Source organism: Meleagris gallopavo, chromosome 19 (genome assembly GCF_905368555.1).
Source record: "Meleagris gallopavo chromosome 19, MGAL_WU_HG_1.1, whole genome shotgun sequence".
NCBI lineage: Eukaryota > Metazoa > Chordata > Aves > Galliformes > Phasianidae > Meleagris > Meleagris gallopavo.
In genome coordinates, this window is record NC_139422.1 from 5,617,166 (window position 1) to 5,634,726 (window position 17,561).

The window sequence follows — 17,561 nt, forward strand, 5'->3', positions numbered from 1 at the left end:
TGTTTTCAATTATTTCGGGGTCCCTTATTTTCTTTTTTTTCCGGGGGCGCGGATCCGCGGATCCCTCCGCCCTTCTAGTCACGGAACCGGGCCGAACCAGCCCGTAAACCGTTGACATTCTTGGTGGAGAATGCGGGCAACAGTTGCTTTTTAGCTTTTTGAACAAATCTCTCTCTCCGCTCTCAGACAGCTTCATTGGGAAAGTTTATCTGTTTCACCAGTACTGTCTGAAAGCGTGACCTTGAAAAGTCCAGGCGGACGGCCAATACTCTAGGATATTTGTAAACTTTGAGCCTTGCTATCTTGTTTCTGTAAAAGAAAAAAAAAAAAGAGAAAAAATGCTTTCTCTACTGAAACTGCCTTTTAAGGGGCTGCATGCCACTGTCTCTTCTTTCTTAATGCTAAAAACATACTGGGCCTTAATTAAGTTCACCACTTTGCTCTATGGGGCAATAGGTATATATAGCCAATTGAAAACATGGATGGAAATAACTATGTGGCATCTGCATATTATGTGGCATACCATTCCAGAGGGAGCTGCTAATTTTACAGGGTTGGGGATTTTTAAGCAGGTTTCCAGCCTCTCCTTTGAATTCTTTATGCGGATTTTCAATGCTCACCTGATCACGTTATTAATCTCCGTGAATGTACTGCTCACCATTTCACTTATTATTAGTATTTATTATATTTTGAGGAAGTCTGCCCCAAAACCAGTAAATACTGAGTGGCAGGGAATGTGGAGAGGCCTGGGTGAGACTTTAGAGAGATGGAAATCTTCGGTGTCATGGAACTTTACTCCAGAACACCTGAAAGACCCTGAAAATTTAAACAGATATTTGAGACAGGAATGTCGCGGCTCAGGAAGATCTGAGGAGGCCCAAATTATTTGGGGCCTGGCTAATGCTTACCGGGCCTTATTCAATACTATCCTGGAGAGGGAGAGAGTTTGTGAAATTGAAAAGGAGAGTCTCAGGGAAACAGTGCAAAATGAGCGAGAGAGTCTCCTGGTCGAGAGAAACAGCCTCCAATCTGAGAGAGATGCCCTCCGAATTGAGAGAGACTCCCTGCAATCCAAACTCAACAGTCTTCAATCTCAACAAGACACCCTCCAATCTGAGCTAGATACTCTCATAATCGAACGAGACAGACTCCGAGCTGAACTGGAGGATGAGAGCATTGGAACTGACCAACCTGATCAACTACAAGAAGCACCACAATTGATGTCACTTGCCCCTGTAAGAGGACGGAAAATGAAACGAATCTCGACTCAGTTAGAAGAGAAGAAAGAAGAGGAGAGAGGTCCAGAGGAGTGGCTCCAAGATCCACAAGAAGCACCCCTAAGTCCAGGGGAGGGGCCCTCAGTAAGACCACGGTCACCGGCGCCAATGAGGGCAACAAGAAGTCCCGAAAGAGTAAGAGGTGAGCAAGATATCGTTACTATTGTTGATCGATCTCTGAAAATGAATGAAATTCGAAGTCTGAGAAAAGACTTTTCACGTCACCCAAATGAGCCTATTGCCACTTGGCTACTTCGATGTTGGGACAATGGGGCCAACAGTGTGTGGCTGGATAGTAGAGAAGCTCGCCAACTGGGTGGCATTGCCAGGGACTCAGCCATTGACAGAGGTATTAGTACATGCCAGAACCAGGCCTTTACCCTCTGGAAGCGGATGTTGTTAGCTGTAAAAGAAAGATACCCCTTCAAAGATGATCTGATGCCTGAGAAAAAGAAATGGGCTGATATGGAAGAAGGCATCTGTTATTTAAGAGAATATGCTGTGGTGGAAATGCTACATAGCCCCGATTTCATTCCTGACGAGCCAGACCAAGAGCATGATCCCGAGAGAGTCAGGTGTACACCAAACATGTGGCGTACATTCACAAAGACCGCACCAGAAAGGTACGCCAGCACATTTGCAGCAATGTATGGCAGAGGGGAAAGAAGACCCCTTATAAGTGAATTGGTTAATAAACTTCAAGACTTTGAGTTACATTTAAGCCCTCTGCGAGCTTGTGTTTCAGCCATTACAAAGGTAGCTGAAAAGCTGGACAGAATGGAAAACAAACAAGAAGATATAATAGACAAACTATCAACCGTGCCTGAAGCTGATAAATCCATGGAGGTAACGGATACATCAAATGGGGACCAGAATTCCCAAAACAGCCTATTGGAGGGGCTCATCAACTTGATTTCCTCCCAGCCGGTGGCATCTAATGTCTCAGCCATCAAAAGAAGACGTTCTCCTGCTCGAGCAAGTGACAACAGTAAGACCACATCACGTTTTGCCTTGTGGCATTACCTACGTGACCATGGAGAAGATATGAAGGAGTGGCATAAACAACCTACTCCTGTACTTCAAGCACGGGTAAGAGAGTTACAAGACAAATCAACCACCAAGGTGAACTTCTCCAAAAAGGTGATTGCTCCAGTTGCTGCAGACAATGAAGGTAACAAATAGAGGGGCCCTGCCCCCAGCCAGGGGGGGGAAAGGGATAATAGAGTTTATTGGACTGTGTGGATTAGATGGCCTGGCACATCAGAATCACGAAAATATAAGGCCCTGGTGGATACTGGTGCACAGTGCACTCTAATGCCCTCGAGTCACCAAGGGACAAAATCAATTTATATTCATGGGGTGACTGGAGGTTCCCAAGAGCTAACTATGTTGGAGGCCGAAATCAGCCTCACTGGTAAAGACTGGCAAAAGCACCCTATTGTGACTGGCCCAGGGGCTCCATGCATACTTGGTATTGATTACCTCAGAAGGGGATATTTTAAGGATCCCAAAGGGTATCGATGGGCCTTTGGAATAGCTGCTGTAGACACAGAAGGTGTTAAGCAGTTGTCTATTTTGCCTGGCCTGTCAGAAGATCCATCTGCCGTGGGGTTGCTACGAGTGAAAGAGCAACAAGTACCGATTGCTACAAAAACGGTGCACAGACGGCAGTACCGCACCAACAGGGATTCCTTGCTCCCCATTCAGAAGCTGATTCACCAACTAGAGAATCAGGGAGTGATTAGCAAGACTCACTCACCTTTTAACAGCCCCATATGGCCAGTGCGTAAAGCCAGTGGAGAATGGAGGCTGACGGTGGACTACCGCGGCCTGAATGAAGTCACACCCCCATTGAGTGCTGCTGTGCCAGATATGTTAGAACTCCAATATGAATTGGAGTCAAAGGCAGCCAAATGGTACGCCACCATTGATATTGCTAACGCCTTTTTCTCCATTCCTTTGACCAAAGAATCTAGGCCACAGTTTGCTTTCACCTGGAGGGGCATTCAGTATACCTGGAATCGTTTGCCCCAGGGGTGGAAACATAGCCCAACCATTTGCCATGGGTTGATCCAAGCTGCACTGGAACAGGGAGGTGCTCCTGAGCACTTACAGTATATTGATGACATCATCGTGTGGGGCAACACAGCAAAGGAAGTTTTTGAGAAAGGAGAGCAAATAATCCAGATCCTTCTGCGTGCTGGTTTCGCTATTAAGCGAAGCAAAGTGAAAGGGCCTGCCCAGGAAATTCAGTTCCTAGGTATAAAGTGGCAAGATGGCCGTCGTCACATCCCAACAGATGTGATCAACAAAATCAGTGCCATGTCTCCACCCACTAATAAGAAAGAGACACAATCGTTCCTGGGTGTAGTGGGTTTTTGGAGAATGCATGTTCCAAACTACAGCCTCATTGTAAGCCCCCTTTATCAGGTGACACGGAAGAAGAATGATTTTATGTGGGGTCCTGAGCAGCAGCAGGCTTTTGAGCAGATTAAACAAGAGATAGCCCGTGCCGTGGCCCTGGGGCCAGTACGGATGGAACAGGATGCGAAGAACATCCTCTACACTGCTGCTGGAGAGAAAGGTCCCACTTGGAGTTTGTGGCAAAGAGCCTCAGGAGAGACCCGAGGCCGACCCCTGGGATTCTGGAGTCGGGCGTACAGAGGGTCTGAAGAGTGCTACACTCCAACTGAGAAGGAGATCTTAGCCGCGTATGAGGGGGTTCGGGCTGCTTCCGAAGTAATCGGTACAGAAACACAGCTCCTTCTGGCACCTCGACTGCCAGTGCTGAACTGGATGTTCAAGGGAAAGGGTCCCTCCACCCATCATGCTACTGATGCCACTTGGAGTAAGTGGATTGCGCTGATTACGCAGCGAGCGCGGATGGGGAATCTCAACCGTCCAGGAATCCTAGAGGTGATCATGGACTGGCCTGAAGGCAAAAAGTTTGGAACACCGCCAGCAGAAGAGATATCACGTGCTAAAGAGGCCCCACCATATAATGAACTACCCGAAAATGAGAAGACATATGCCCTATTCACAGATGGATCGTGTTGTATTGTGGGGAAACACCGCAGATGGAAAGCCGCTGTGTGGAGCCCCACACGACAAGTTGCAGAGGCCACTGAAGGAAAAGGAGAATCGAGCCAATTTGCAGAGGTAAAGGCTGTCCAACTGGCCTTGGATGTTGCTGAACGGGAGAGGTGGCCAATGCTTTATGTTTACACTGACTCGTGGATGGTGGCAAATGCTCTATGGGGGTGGTTACAGCAGTGGGAGCAAAACAACTGGCAAAGAAAGGGTAAACCTATTTGGGCTGCTGACCTGTGGAAAGATATTGCTGCCCGAATAAAGAATATGGTTGTAAAGGTGCGTCACGTAGATGCCCATGTGCCCAAGAATAGAGCTACTGAAGAGCAGCAAAATAACCATCAGGTAGACAGAGCTGCCAGAATTGAGGTGGCCCAAATAGATCTGGACTGGCAGAACAAGGGTGAATTATTTCTAGCCCAATGGGCCCATGAGACCTCAGGCCATCAAGGGAGAGATGCGACATATAAGTGGGCTAGAGACCGAGGGGTGGATTTAACTATGGATGCTATTGCGCAAATCATTCACGACTGTGACACGTGTGCCACAATTAAACAAGCCAAGAGAATGAAACCTCTCTGGGAGGAAGGGCGATGGCAAAAGTACAAATATGGGGAGGCATGGCAGGTTGATTATATCACCTTGCCACGATCTCGTAATGGTAAGCGTTATGTGCTCACCATGGTGGAGGCAACAACTGGGTGGCTTGAAACCTATGCAGTACCCCACGCTACCGCCCGAAATACCATACTAGGTCTTGAGACACAAGTCCTGTGGCGACATGGTACCCCAGAAAGAATTGAGTCAGATAATGGGACTCATTTTAAAAATTCTCTTGTAGGTACCTGGGCTAAAGGTCATGGTATTGAGTGGATTTACCATATTCCCTACCATGCACCGGCCTCAGGTAAGATTGAACGATACAATGGGTTGTTAAAAACTATGCTGAAAGCAATGGGAGGCGGTACATTTAAGCACTGGGAGAAGCATTTGGCAGAAGCCACCTGGTTAGTCAATACCAGAGGATCTATCAATCGTGGTGGTCCAACCCAGTCCAGCTCCCTACATACCGTAGAGGGAGATAAAGTCCCTGTTGTACATGTAAAGAATATGTTGGGAAAGGCAGTTTGGGTTATTCCAGCCTCTGAGAAGGACAAACCTCTTCGTGGAACTGTTTTTGCCCAGGGACCTGGGTCCACTTGGTGGGTGATGCAGGAAAACGGGGATGTTCAATGTGTACCGCAAGGGAACTTGATGTTGAGGGAGTGCAGTCAGTAATTCCTAGTGCGTGTGTTTATATTTTGTTTGTCTATATTAAGCATGATGTAGTGATGTGGAATAAGGGGTGGAATGTCATGGTTTCATGATTTTTCATTATCGGTATTCCACATCATAACATCATGCAATGTACTGGGGGTTTGACTGCTGATGCTCAAGTTCCGGGTGCCTGTCCAGAGGAGAAGAGCAGCTACGTTTCCCCAGGGGGCTTTGCGGTCAGCGAGGAGATATAACTCCCGGCAAGGTCACCTGATGCTCTCTTCTCTGCCTGCGCTGCTTCGCTTGCGCTTCTCTGCCTGCGCTGCTTCGCTTGCGCTTCTCTGCCTGCGCTGCTTCGCTTGCGCTTCTCTGCCTGCGCTTCTCGCCTGCGCTTCTCTGCCTGCGCTTCTCATCTCAGCGTTGTGGTAAGGCCGATCCACCATCAATTTCACATTCTCTCTCCTTATAAAATTCTGTTGATACCATATTTAGTAAATTACTTTGTTTTACCTCAGATTGTTGCCACTGTTTTCAATTATTTCGGGGTCCCTTATTTTCTTTTTTTTCCGGGGGCGCGGATCCGCGGATCCCTCCGCCCTTCTAGTCACGGAACCGGGCCGAACCAGCCCGTAAACCGTTGACATACTGTAACAAAGTGAGAGCTGAAACAGCTCATGTCTGGCTGCTGTCAATAGTCTTTTTACACAATTACAGATATTAAGACTTGTTGCAATTTAAATTGTTAGTATTTATGAATTTTCAGGGCTTTTTTTTTCTGGCCTGAATCAGGATGCATTTTTACACTGCTCAGTGAATATTCCTAAGGGTAATATTTTATAGCACATTTTCTATCTCTTTTAACATCCAGGGGTTCAGTTCTGTGCTGTTGAGCCAGAGTGTCATAGAACAGCTCAGGCTGTGGATGTACTTCTGAAAATGTTTTGAAACTCTTGAGGATGAAGAGCTGATTCTATACAGGTCACTCTGAAAGTGATGCCTCCTATTTGTTTCCATAGAAATGACAACAGGTACAAGGGGCACAGTAATAACACTGTTTGATAAAGCAATTTCTTGCCTACAAAACACTATTTTTCAACATAGTTACCACCATTAGCTATTCATTTTTGCCAGCACCCACCACCTCACTGTGCTAATATCTACTGTTTGGTATCCATAAATGTTCAGCAGGTGTTGATGAACATCAGTAGGTGCAATGTTTTCCCTATTGAGGAATTCAGTGGCACACCTTTGCTTCATAAGCACTTCTGTGTCAGAAACCATTTGTCAGACTGCCCCTTCTGCTGCCATCTGTCACACAGCAGCAAAATGTAATGGAATACCAGTGGGAAGGTTCATCCTTTACTGCCAAATGACCAGCATTCACCTCATGTCATGGACCAACATAATAAAATAGGCATCACTTTTGGAGTAGCCCTCGTATTTTTTTTCTTTGAGTCTTGTAATGTTTGTAAATGAAAGAGTTTGCATGAGTTCTTTAGCCACGTGTTTTCAGCTGTCCGCATAACATACCATTAATATTCAGATAGAAATTACGGAGAAGAACCCTGAAAGCTACCTCTCAGCAGGTGAGATCCCACTGCCAAAACTTTACATCTCCATGGCACTCTTCTTTTTCCTGTCTGGGACTGTGTGGATCCACATACTTCGTAAACGCCGGTAAGCAAACAAGTTTTGTTTCAGTGATAAGTATGGACTTAGCTTATTTGATGTGTTTTTTTTCCCACTTATTATGCCCAATTCAGATTTAATCACTTAAAACTCTAACTCTGGCACAATATTATATGCTTAATGCATACAACTTCTAGTTTAAAACCAGGTACTTTCATCAGTGCCACTGTTGCAGACTGTTGTTGTAAAGTTGTTAAGAGATTGTGTAGTGTATGTCTTACAGATACGTTGTGGCAGAAATTAAACAAGAAGTTCCTGTAGTTGAAAAAAGGAGAATGCTGTTTGAAAGTAAATTAAAAGAGAAAATGGTTCAGTTTTCTTTGTGTGGGGAATGGCAGCCCGTAATTTTGATTATAATCAAAAGCAGTAGGAATTACTAATTAAAAGCCATGCTTCTTGGTAGTTAACATGGCGTCAGAAGCCAGGAGCAGCTTAAACCCTTCTAGTTAGTTTGAAGTTCACGTGGTGATCTGACTGTTTGGTAATCTGAAGTTCTTTTGGTGGTCTCATTACTTAGTGAAGTTCATCTGATGTTGTGATACCGTGACTTGGGGTTGGGCTGGGTGATACCTGTTTGAGTAGTGGTTAGTGATTATCTGACTGTTATGATCTGTACATACAAGATGTTCCTGTGAATTGCTATCTTCCAACCCAAGGATTAAAAAAGCAGTAGAATGTAGTTAAAATATTGTTCAGGATGCTGTAAAAGTTTGGACTGCAGCTTTAAAAGAATGGCTTTATGCTTGTAGTCAGCTCTGTCTGGGAGATGTTTGACATTTATAGATGATGAAGAAACATCCTTGCAGAAACAAAAATTTATTGCTGGCTTTTAACTGATACATTTTTCTTCCCAGAAATGACGTCTTTAAGATTCACTGGCTGATGGCAGCCCTCCCTTTCACAAAATCGCTGTCCTTAGTCTTCCATGCAGTACGTATAGCTTCTCTGCCTTAAGCTGTTCAGCTGGGAATTAGAAATATGAGATTCGGGGTATGCTGTTAGAGGAATTTGTGTTGAGGGGGGAAAAGAGTAGGAGGGAAGGGAGAGAGAAGTGTCTTTCAAATTGAAATGTTGGTACTGAACTGCAGCTGTGTGGTGGAGGAGATTCAATTTGCATCAGCAAATTGTGACTTTAAATACAATTAGGATTATGGCCTGATGTGGGGAAGCAGCAAGCCGTATGTGAGGCTTGAATCAGTTCCATGAGTTCTGATGTTTCAGCCATCTGAGGTTGGCCTGGAAGCTAGAGCAATGGTACTGCTCCATCAATATGGCTTACAATAAATGTTAATGAATGGGAACCTTGATGTTTGTAGAATTGAGAGGTGCTGCTTTAGCTGGCACAGTGTGCTGTGCCATAGCAAACATAATACTATAAGCTTTAACACATGCACTACGTGAAGTCTCTATGGTATTGTCTTGACTTTGCCTTTCCACTGAAAGATATCATTAATGAAGGTAATGACAAGCATTTAATCCTCCCGTTTGTGCCAGTTTTGATCTTCTCCATCAAGTTCATACTAGGATAACACCTACAAAACCTGGAATCAGCAGGTTTGAATCTGATTTCCAATGAAAGTAAAACTAAAGAGGGACTAGTTCCCTAATGCAACTGAACTTGAACAATTAAGTAGAAATGCAGTTGTTTAACTGTAGTTAGACATGGAAGCTGTGTAGGAAGACTGTAGGTTGTGTAAAGTATATTCACTAATGCTTAGGAAACAGAGTGAATGGGGATGAGCTTGATGACACTAAACAATACTAGAATGTTGGGAGCAAGCTTTATTTAAATTATGAGCTTGTATACACTGAAAATGAAACTTGAGATGCCTGTCAAAGCAGGCCTGTTTTACGGCCATGGGTGGGGTGCTGATGAAAGTCTTAGAAAGTATCATATTGTGTTTTCTGCTTTCAGATCGACTACCACTACATTTCTTCTCAGGGATTTCCTATTGAAGGCTGGGCTGTTGTCTATTACATCACTCACCTGTAAGTGTATCAGAAGATTTGGTAAATTAAATGGTGAAACTGAATTCCCCTTCCTTCCCAGGGAACCTGGGAATTGATAATTAAATAATTCTTGATGCTGAGCTCTGAGTGATGAGAGCAGTGAGCCCAGTGTAAAGGGGAAAACTGCTTGCAGAGGACAGCTGCAGAGAATTGGTACTTATGTGGGCGGAGGAGTAAGAGGAGAAAAAATGCTTTGCTCTTCTTTGTTCATGTTAATATTCAAGTATCTAATTTGCTTTTGGTGTGAATAGTAAGAGGATGCAGCTGCCAGTGTTTTCTCCTGTTCACGATGGTAAATGGATGATTTCCCCCAGGAAAAGATTGCATATATTGGTGGTTGTGAATGAAGGGTAATGTTGCTGTGTAATGCATGGTTGTAAGCAAGGCATCTGTTGGCTGATGTAGGATAAGCATTGGCTAGAGTTATGAATAGCAAGGCTATTTATTTGGGTTTGTGGCTTTACTGACTGTAGAAAAGATGACCTGGGCTGAAGAGGAAGTATAAAATATCTCCTTGCATTATCTGCTTCTCTTTCAGATTTAAGGGTGCTCTTCTGTTCATCACTATTGCCCTCATTGGAACAGGCTGGGCTTTCATTAAACACATCCTTTCAGATAAAGACAAAAAAATTTTCATGATTGTCATCCCACTTCAGGTGAGGACTGAGCTGTGTCAATACTTACTGTGTTGTGGGAGAGCAGCTTGTGGAAACTGTAACAGGCTGTGAATCCTACACAGAATATAAATTACTGCTTGTATAAGCCTGTGAGCTGAGTTATAATTTTTTTTTGAGGCTGTTAAAGGGCCAAAAGTTACGTAATTTTCCCAACTTTTCTCTTTATATCAAGTATTAGATAATGGTTATCAAATAACTTCAGCAAGCAAACAAGTAGCTGTAATGTAGGTTTAGTCATGCTGGGACAAAACTTGTGCTGCAAAACAATATTAAATTACCAAACACAGAAATTAAGTGAAAGTTATCACTTCTGAGAAGTTTGCTGAAGTGGACTTAAGGAATGGGGAGCACTTAAAATTGTGAGGTCCCTTGGGTCTGATCTCTCTCTCTCTCCAGTATGTTCAAAGCGATTGGTGTTTGTCTCCTGAAGTAAATAGGAAGGCAGCATTTCTATTTGCTGTTGCAGATAGAATGGTCTTTCAGCTTTTGGGGATGTGATCTGTTGCCCAGCTGCAAAATGACAAGTATGTACTTACTGTCTGAGTTCTTTTAGAACTTGGTATGGAGTACAGAATGTTGTGAATGACCAGTTTGAATTACTGGCTAGATTTAGAAGAATGTGGTCAGGCTGCTATCTGTGTGCAGAGTGCTGTTCTGTATTTGCAATCAATTTTTATTCTGTTTTCTTTACTGAAACCATAGATTCAGCACAGTATGCAACAAAAAGGGTTACCTTCTGAATGTCAGCAGAAATGCATTCCAATTGATTATATTTCTGTGGATCCTGTGAAGGTCTTTTGAATGTGTTATTTTTGACATAGATCTGCAGTAGAAAAATTGAAGTTACTGAATAGGCTCTTTCTGCAACTGTGGGACAGCTTTTGCTGAATTTGCAGCCCACATCTAATCTATCCTTGGAAAGCTTCTGAAACCATTTCCCACCTTTTGTCCTGTAGGTGCTAGCAAATGTGGCATACATTATTATAGAGTCAACAGAAGAGGGGACAACTGAATATGGACTATGGAAAGAAATCCTTTTCCTGGTAGACTTGCTGTGTTGTGGTGCCATCTTATTTCCAGTGGTATGGTGAGTTGTTGTGTGTGATCGTTTCTGAGTACTGATGCCGTGAGCTGTTTCTCAACTAATTGGTATTGATGTTAGAGATTAAGAGGCTGCTGAAGCAGAGAAGTAAACGTCTGTCCTTTAAGTCAAATCTTTTGTTAGTTTCTTAAACTGTATCAGTCTCAGCGCTTCAGTTTTGTGGAAGATGCTTGCTTTAGAAATGTTCAAGTGGGGGGCATTTTAAAAGCATGGCCAGGACAGTGCAAACAGACTACAGCTGCCTTTGAAACTTGAACTGTTTCAGAAGTGCTGATTCTCTTATGTTGAAAAATGGGGTTTTGTTAGTGACTGGGGATGGAAAGCAGGCTGCTAAATTCAAAAACAGTCGTGTTGTCTGAGGTCAGAGCTTCTTTCAGCCAGAGTAGCACTGTGTATTTACGTGACTGTTTAGAAGAAATAATCCCACAGGGAGCATTTCCCTGCCTTTCCTTCCACTCTACTTGGCATTGAAAAATGTTGGTTATGTAAAACTCAACGAAAACACAGATAATTCAGATAAATGCTATTGTTGCTGCTTGCCAGTTAGGCAGAACATTTATATTCTAAATTCATTTTAGTCTTAATTGAAAAAACAGCTGCATCTAAAGGAGGATTTGAAGGAGCTTCTGGCTTCTCGGTTTTAAACAGAGTATGCTAATTTTTTTTTTTTCAAGTATCTCCAGCATTTTTCCTGAAATGCAGGAATATATCTGTCTAGTAAACATGTCTTCACTCCTTAGTGTGCAGCTCCTGAGTGTTTTGGAGAACTATTTCATAATGTGTGTTACTTTGTAGATGCGAGTAAGCTCCACTGTGGCTTTCTAGGGTGTGTTTCAGCTGCACTTACCTTCCCAGTTCTGTGTAAGGACCAAACCCAACAGTCTCAGTGGCCTTGTGCCAATGCAAGTGAATGTCTTCCAAGAAATTTGCACATCCCACTTGACACTCCCCCACTCCAGTCAAAATGCTGCAGCTCTTCTGAGGATGACAGCATTTGGGTGTGGTAAATAAAACTACAGGAACAGTAACTTTCATTAAGAGAGATTCTGGTTACCTGTGGTTAAGGAAACTTTTTCAGTCACAGCTCCTGCTATATAATGGCAGAATCTGTAGTTCTGCGTAGTGACATGCTAGTACAAAACTTGCATTTGTCGTTCAGATGTGGTTTTGTTATGGAAAGTGTTTGAATGAACTGTCCTATAACTGTTTATATAGGGTACAGCCTGTGTTCCTCCATTGTCATGGTACCAACATAAACTGGCAGTGGAACCTAGGGCATAATTCTGCCCCTTTTTCATCTGTGTAGTCTCACTGCCTCTGGTGGGATGAATCATACGAGTAAGGTGACTAAGCCTTGGCCATTGAATTTCCATTCCTGCAGGGTAGCTTCTGTTACATAAGTAGCCTGTGTAGCCATGTAAGCTGTAATCAACTATTTAAATGAAAAGAACTTAAAAGAGCAGTGAGGTGCCAAATGCTTGGCAGTACTCTGAATAGTAGCTCAGCTTACTTGTACAAGTGGTAAGCATTATGCTGGGAAATGCCCCAGTTTCTCACTCTACTCTGTCCCAGCTTTCTGTGGGTTGAAGTAGGCTCTAGCAGTTTACATTTCTTAATCATAAGGAGATGCAGATATTTGAACTAACTGCTTGGGATGGGGATGAAATATGTGCAGTGCCACGTGTGCTAAGGCACAGTTAATTACGAGCATAGCTCAGCCATAAAGGGCTAATAGAACTGGTAGAGTTCTGGAGAGCTGCAGTGAAAAGAGCTTATTCTACCTCTTGATTTTTCAGGTCAATAAGACATTTACAGGAAGCTTCAGCAACAGATGGAAAAGGCAAGTAGCAGTAATTTTCTTACTGTTCTTTGCTACATACCAGAATATCTTTCCAAAATTTCAAACACTATGTTGATTTTTAAAATATATAAACTAGAGCTGTAAGCCTATTTGTTGTTGTTACATAGCTGCTTTTCCTTTTGTGGTCTTCTAGGTTATTCCTTTTGGGAAATACCCTTTTTCATGCATTGCTTCAACAATTCATATCTGAAATTCATTTGCAGGTATCTGCACAGCCCCAAATGCTCAGGTTAGACACTGTATCTAGAGGAAATGATCTGACAGATTTACCTTGTTCTTAGACTCAAGCTCAGAAGCGATCTAGAAGTGTGTTCTAGAATTGGTGTGTATTTTGACTGATAGCCTAACTTAAATATCATCAGAAGTCTGTTCCTACCTGGACAGAGGGAAATAACCTTAGTAGGAAACAAAACATAAATTGGCATTGGATGTAACAGTTTTCATCTTGCCTGTGTTTGTACAGCAGTTCCAAGGGCTGCTTGTGTAAAGTCAAGTTATGTTTATTGTAGCAGTGAAAGTGAGATGATGGATGGAAAGTCAACCCAAATATGGCTTTTGTAATGTTTGCTTTTCCTGCTTTGTCCTCTCACTTCTTCCAAATAAGTTCCTCAGTTGGCTGTAGATTCAAGCCATGGAATATAACACTGGCTTCCTTGGAAGCAGGCAGCACTTCAGTATTCTGTCATTTGATGCTCACTGAGTATATCTGTCTTCTGGAGTCTTTCTGCATTTACAAGTCTGCTTCAGTTTAGGCCACCTTTGAAGCAATGACTTGGTCAGTTGAGGACTTTTTGTAAATAAGGCCAGGTTCTTAGCTGGTGTGGATCCTGTAAAGAAGGCAGAGTTCCTGCAGACAATGGAGTCAGCAGCTGCTCCAGCGCTGAGAGCTCGGGGGGCTTGTGCATAGAACTGAGGTGGAAGACCATTAGATCTACCCAGAGGTGATTTGCCTGTGCTTACCTTGCACTTGGTGGTTCATATCACAAGATGGTGCTATGGAGTTGGATTGATTAACCTTAAAGTACTGAATGAAGGATAAAAGTAAGGTGGTGAACATCAAAGATGTTCAACATACGGACTTTTGACCTGTCTGTCCATTGCAGTGACAGGTGGAATCCTGATCTGAGTAATAACATTATTACTGGCTTTGTATTCTGAAAGATTTGTCATAGTGCATAATGGAAGTAAGGGTAGTGATCTGAGAAGTGCTTACATCCTTAAAGCGAGTCAGTGATGTACACAGTAGCTCCTGGGACTGTCCCTTAGACCTCTGTCTTGTATCCCTGGTACACACGTGCAGCAGTGTTCTTCACAGTGAGTGCTGTGTGTGAGCCACCCGCTGCTGTAACCACATTTCATTGCAGGGATTCTGCAAGTTCAGTAATTGTGTGGTGAGACTGCACAGCATAAGGAAGTGGTGAGTCTAATAATAAGGGAAGAGTTAAGAAAAAAATATCAGGGAAAACATTGCATAGGCTTGTGCCAGATTGTACCCAACCCCCCCACGGGGATGGAGCTCTCATCAGATGTTAGTTATTTAGAGGTGGTTGACAGAAGCCCATGGGGAGTGTTACCTGATGGTGTCATGCTGCTAATGTGCCTGGTGAGGAAACTAAAGATGATTTGGTTGCACTGTAAGTAAAGCAGAATCATTCACAGACTTATAAATGAACCATCATGACTGGAACCACATGCTCTTTACTCTGCAGGCTTCCCTTGGAGGCAGTATTCTGCAGGGGTGCTGCTCAGTCTCTTGCCTTCTCAAGAAACATCACCAGCACTAACTCTGAATTTACCAAATGAAGGCAGTTTTCTGCTTAAGTGGTGAAAGCTACTGAATCTTTTCATATGCAGTCTAGCTGCTGCTGTCTATCTGTGCTGAGAGCTGTCTGAATCTTGTGCAGAGTTCTGGTCAGGCTGCCTATTGCTAGCTGAGATTTACTGTCTGGTGTTACCTCAAAGGCCGTCCTCCCTGTTTCTCTTGCACAGACTTCATTATCTCAGAGGGTGTCTTGGGGAATTATATCCTATAAATTCAATAGCTGTTTTTCCTGTCTCTGGGTCTTCTGATGACCTTTTTGCTGGTGAGAAGGTCCTAAGGAAAATTATTTTCACTTCCTGTGTCCTTTAGAACTAACTAGTCCAGGACTTTATGGCTCAGGCTCCTGCTAATGTTTCTGACTGTTTGTGTCTTGTTGTCCTCTTCTAGCTACTTCACAACCTGTTATTAGATAGTGCTCCCTTGGGTCGAGTGCAGTCGTGACTGCAGTCTGACTAGAATAGAAATAAAGCAGAAAGCTGGCCTGACTACGAGTCTTCAATCTGCTAGAGCTGTGCCTGCTGTAGGGTTTTATTTTAACAATCTGCAGTTATATAAAAGGCTTGTTAAACTGCTGGTGATTTGAAATCACTGGCTAATGTTCACTTAAACTTTTTTTTTTATTTTCTGAAGTGGGAAAGCTAGAGAAATATGCCTAAAGCTATGACTTATCCAAGAAGACCTTGCAAGCACAGATGTTATGGATTGCTGGTGAGGAGTAGGCATGGCACAGTCATACAGCTGGCTCTGAGCTGCCTTGGTGTGTTTGGTTTTTTTTTTTTTCCTTTGAAGGTGATCTTTAACTCTGAAGCAAAATACTTGACGTACACAGGCTTCTTATCCTGCATGGTGGTGGGTATTAAAAAAATGTATATACAACTTTTTTTTTTTTTTAGAAGTTTTTTCTTCCTCATTTAAAATCACCACCTTAGGCAAGTGCCTAGCTGCAGCCCTTGTGGTCTGTTGCTGCATTTTTCAGAGGCAGCTTGATGTCTGTCCACTTCTACATCTACATTGTGGATGTCTTACAGGTGTGAGGAAATGAGCCTTGCTGACTGAGTTAAGGTTGTTTGGGCTGGAAGTCTGCTTAACTATCACTACCTTGTTCAGAGGCATTATTAGAGGAGGGGGAGAAAGGACTGTATTGTCGGAAGATTCCTTATTTTTGTTCAGAACTCAAAGTCTCACTGGGCCTCTCAAGTCTCGTAACCCACTCTTACCTGACAGCTGTTGTTTGAGAATGGAGTGGAGGGCTGGAAACACCACTGCAGCTTTTGTTCTGCCAGCACCTCTGTGTGTTAAGAGATGTGAAGCTTGGTGCAGTCTGATCACGAACAGTTAGCTATTTTCCAGAAGCACTGCAGCATGTCACAGTTGGCAGCAGTACGAAGGGAAATACATTGCAGTGTATAGCTCCCAGGCAACGTTCCCTGTGTGCTGTGCAGTGGGCAAACGATTAATGCTTCCATGCTTGTTCCCATGTCAGGAAGAACCTTTTGCCATATTCAGCATCATTCTGCTTCTGTACCATGAAAAAGCTGTGAACAAAGCGCTCTGTCCTGAGTGGTGCAGAACACCCTGGCTTAGCTGAGCTCAGCAGGTGTTGGAAGCAATGACTCCAGAGACCTGAGCTTAAAAACACCTCTGCAGCTCTCTAGAGAGAAGGAGGGCCTAGTGGCTGGGTAAACATGCTGCAGGCAGTACACAGACATATCAAAACCCTGAGATAAAGTGTAGTGATTTCAGTCTCGAGACATCAGCGGATAGCACAGAAGAACTGAAAAATGCTGAGAAATGAAATAAGCCTGTTGTGTTCCAGGGTTGGAATAGCAGTTACGTGTTGCAGACATATTGCTTATCCTGTAGTGTGGAATCTCTTCTGAGTGTGATGGGGAACTTCTGTGCCAAATGGCTAATGTGTTTCAGAATATTCAAGATTAACTAGTCTGTGCCACCTTCACTGGTATGACACTGAGAGTTACTGTATCTTTATGCTTAACCTCTTCTTTCTGATGTAGGAATGCTTTTAAGCAGAGTGCCATAGAGATTATAAGGCCATACTTCTCAGAGTTACTCCTGGAGTAGCTTTTGGAGGTCTAAATCTGCCTGTGTGACTTCATTCATGGGGAGCAGAAGGGGATAGAAAACTTCCATTTAGTATTTGGCAAAGACATAGCATCTCAAATACATGAGTTACTGTACTGTGCAGTGCACTGTGGAAATATTCTTTGTACTTTGTATTTGCTCTAGATGCTTTGTATTTTGTCCTTGCATTCTGTATTGTCTGAATTTGAGCTTCCTATTCTCTCACCTGCTGTCCTCCTACTGTTCTTACATACACATTCTGAAAAGTTGCTTATTACTCTCCAAAAAGCTATTGTCTACTGTGCAGGGCTATAGTGGTCTGACTTTCATCTTCCTCCCATCTTACAGGCTGCTTCAGCATTTGAAATTAGCATAGAGAATAATCTGAAACAGTGACTGATTTTCAAAATTCGGTAGCGTGTTGGTTTTCTTTCTTTTTTTTTTTTTTTGAAAATGCAGATGAGGCTATTGCAGGCACAAGCTGTTAAAGTAAATGGTGATGAAGAGGGGAAACTGAGAGAAAAGCAGGGTATAGGTGTTATAAACCTTTCTTGGAAGATTGCTTTTATCTTAATTAGTCTGTGAAAGCAGTGGAACACAAGTATGAATTTATTTGTAAAACCTTTGGTAGAGAGTCTCTTTTCTTCTTTTTCTACTCTGCAATTAAGTACTGTTCCTTGAAGAATGGTTATCG

At 43.1% G+C, this 17,561-nt stretch overlaps 1 protein-coding gene across 4 annotated transcripts in view; it reads left to right on the top strand.

Annotated features, from left to right (window-relative positions):
• GPR107 (G protein-coupled receptor 107) overlaps nucleotides 1–17,561 on the top strand; it is a 41,232-nt gene that overhangs the window by 8,148 nt on the left and 15,523 nt on the right. For 3 of the 4 annotated variants that reach the window (XM_085239640.1, XM_085239638.1, XM_085239639.1), the window contains exons 9-15: nucleotides 5,209–5,274; nucleotides 7,168–7,301; nucleotides 8,168–8,243; nucleotides 9,229–9,302; nucleotides 9,862–9,979; nucleotides 10,957–11,087; nucleotides 12,899–12,942. In XM_085239640.1, coding sequence (XP_085095766.1) covers nucleotides 5,209–5,274; nucleotides 7,168–7,301; nucleotides 8,168–8,243; nucleotides 9,229–9,302; nucleotides 9,862–9,979; nucleotides 10,957–11,087; nucleotides 12,899–12,942 — 643 coding nt within the window. The remainder of the gene's footprint in view (nucleotides 1–5,208; nucleotides 5,275–7,167; nucleotides 7,302–8,167; nucleotides 8,244–9,228; nucleotides 9,303–9,861; nucleotides 9,980–10,956; nucleotides 11,088–12,898; nucleotides 12,943–17,561) is intronic. The other variant, XM_003211260.5, reaches the window with a different exon arrangement.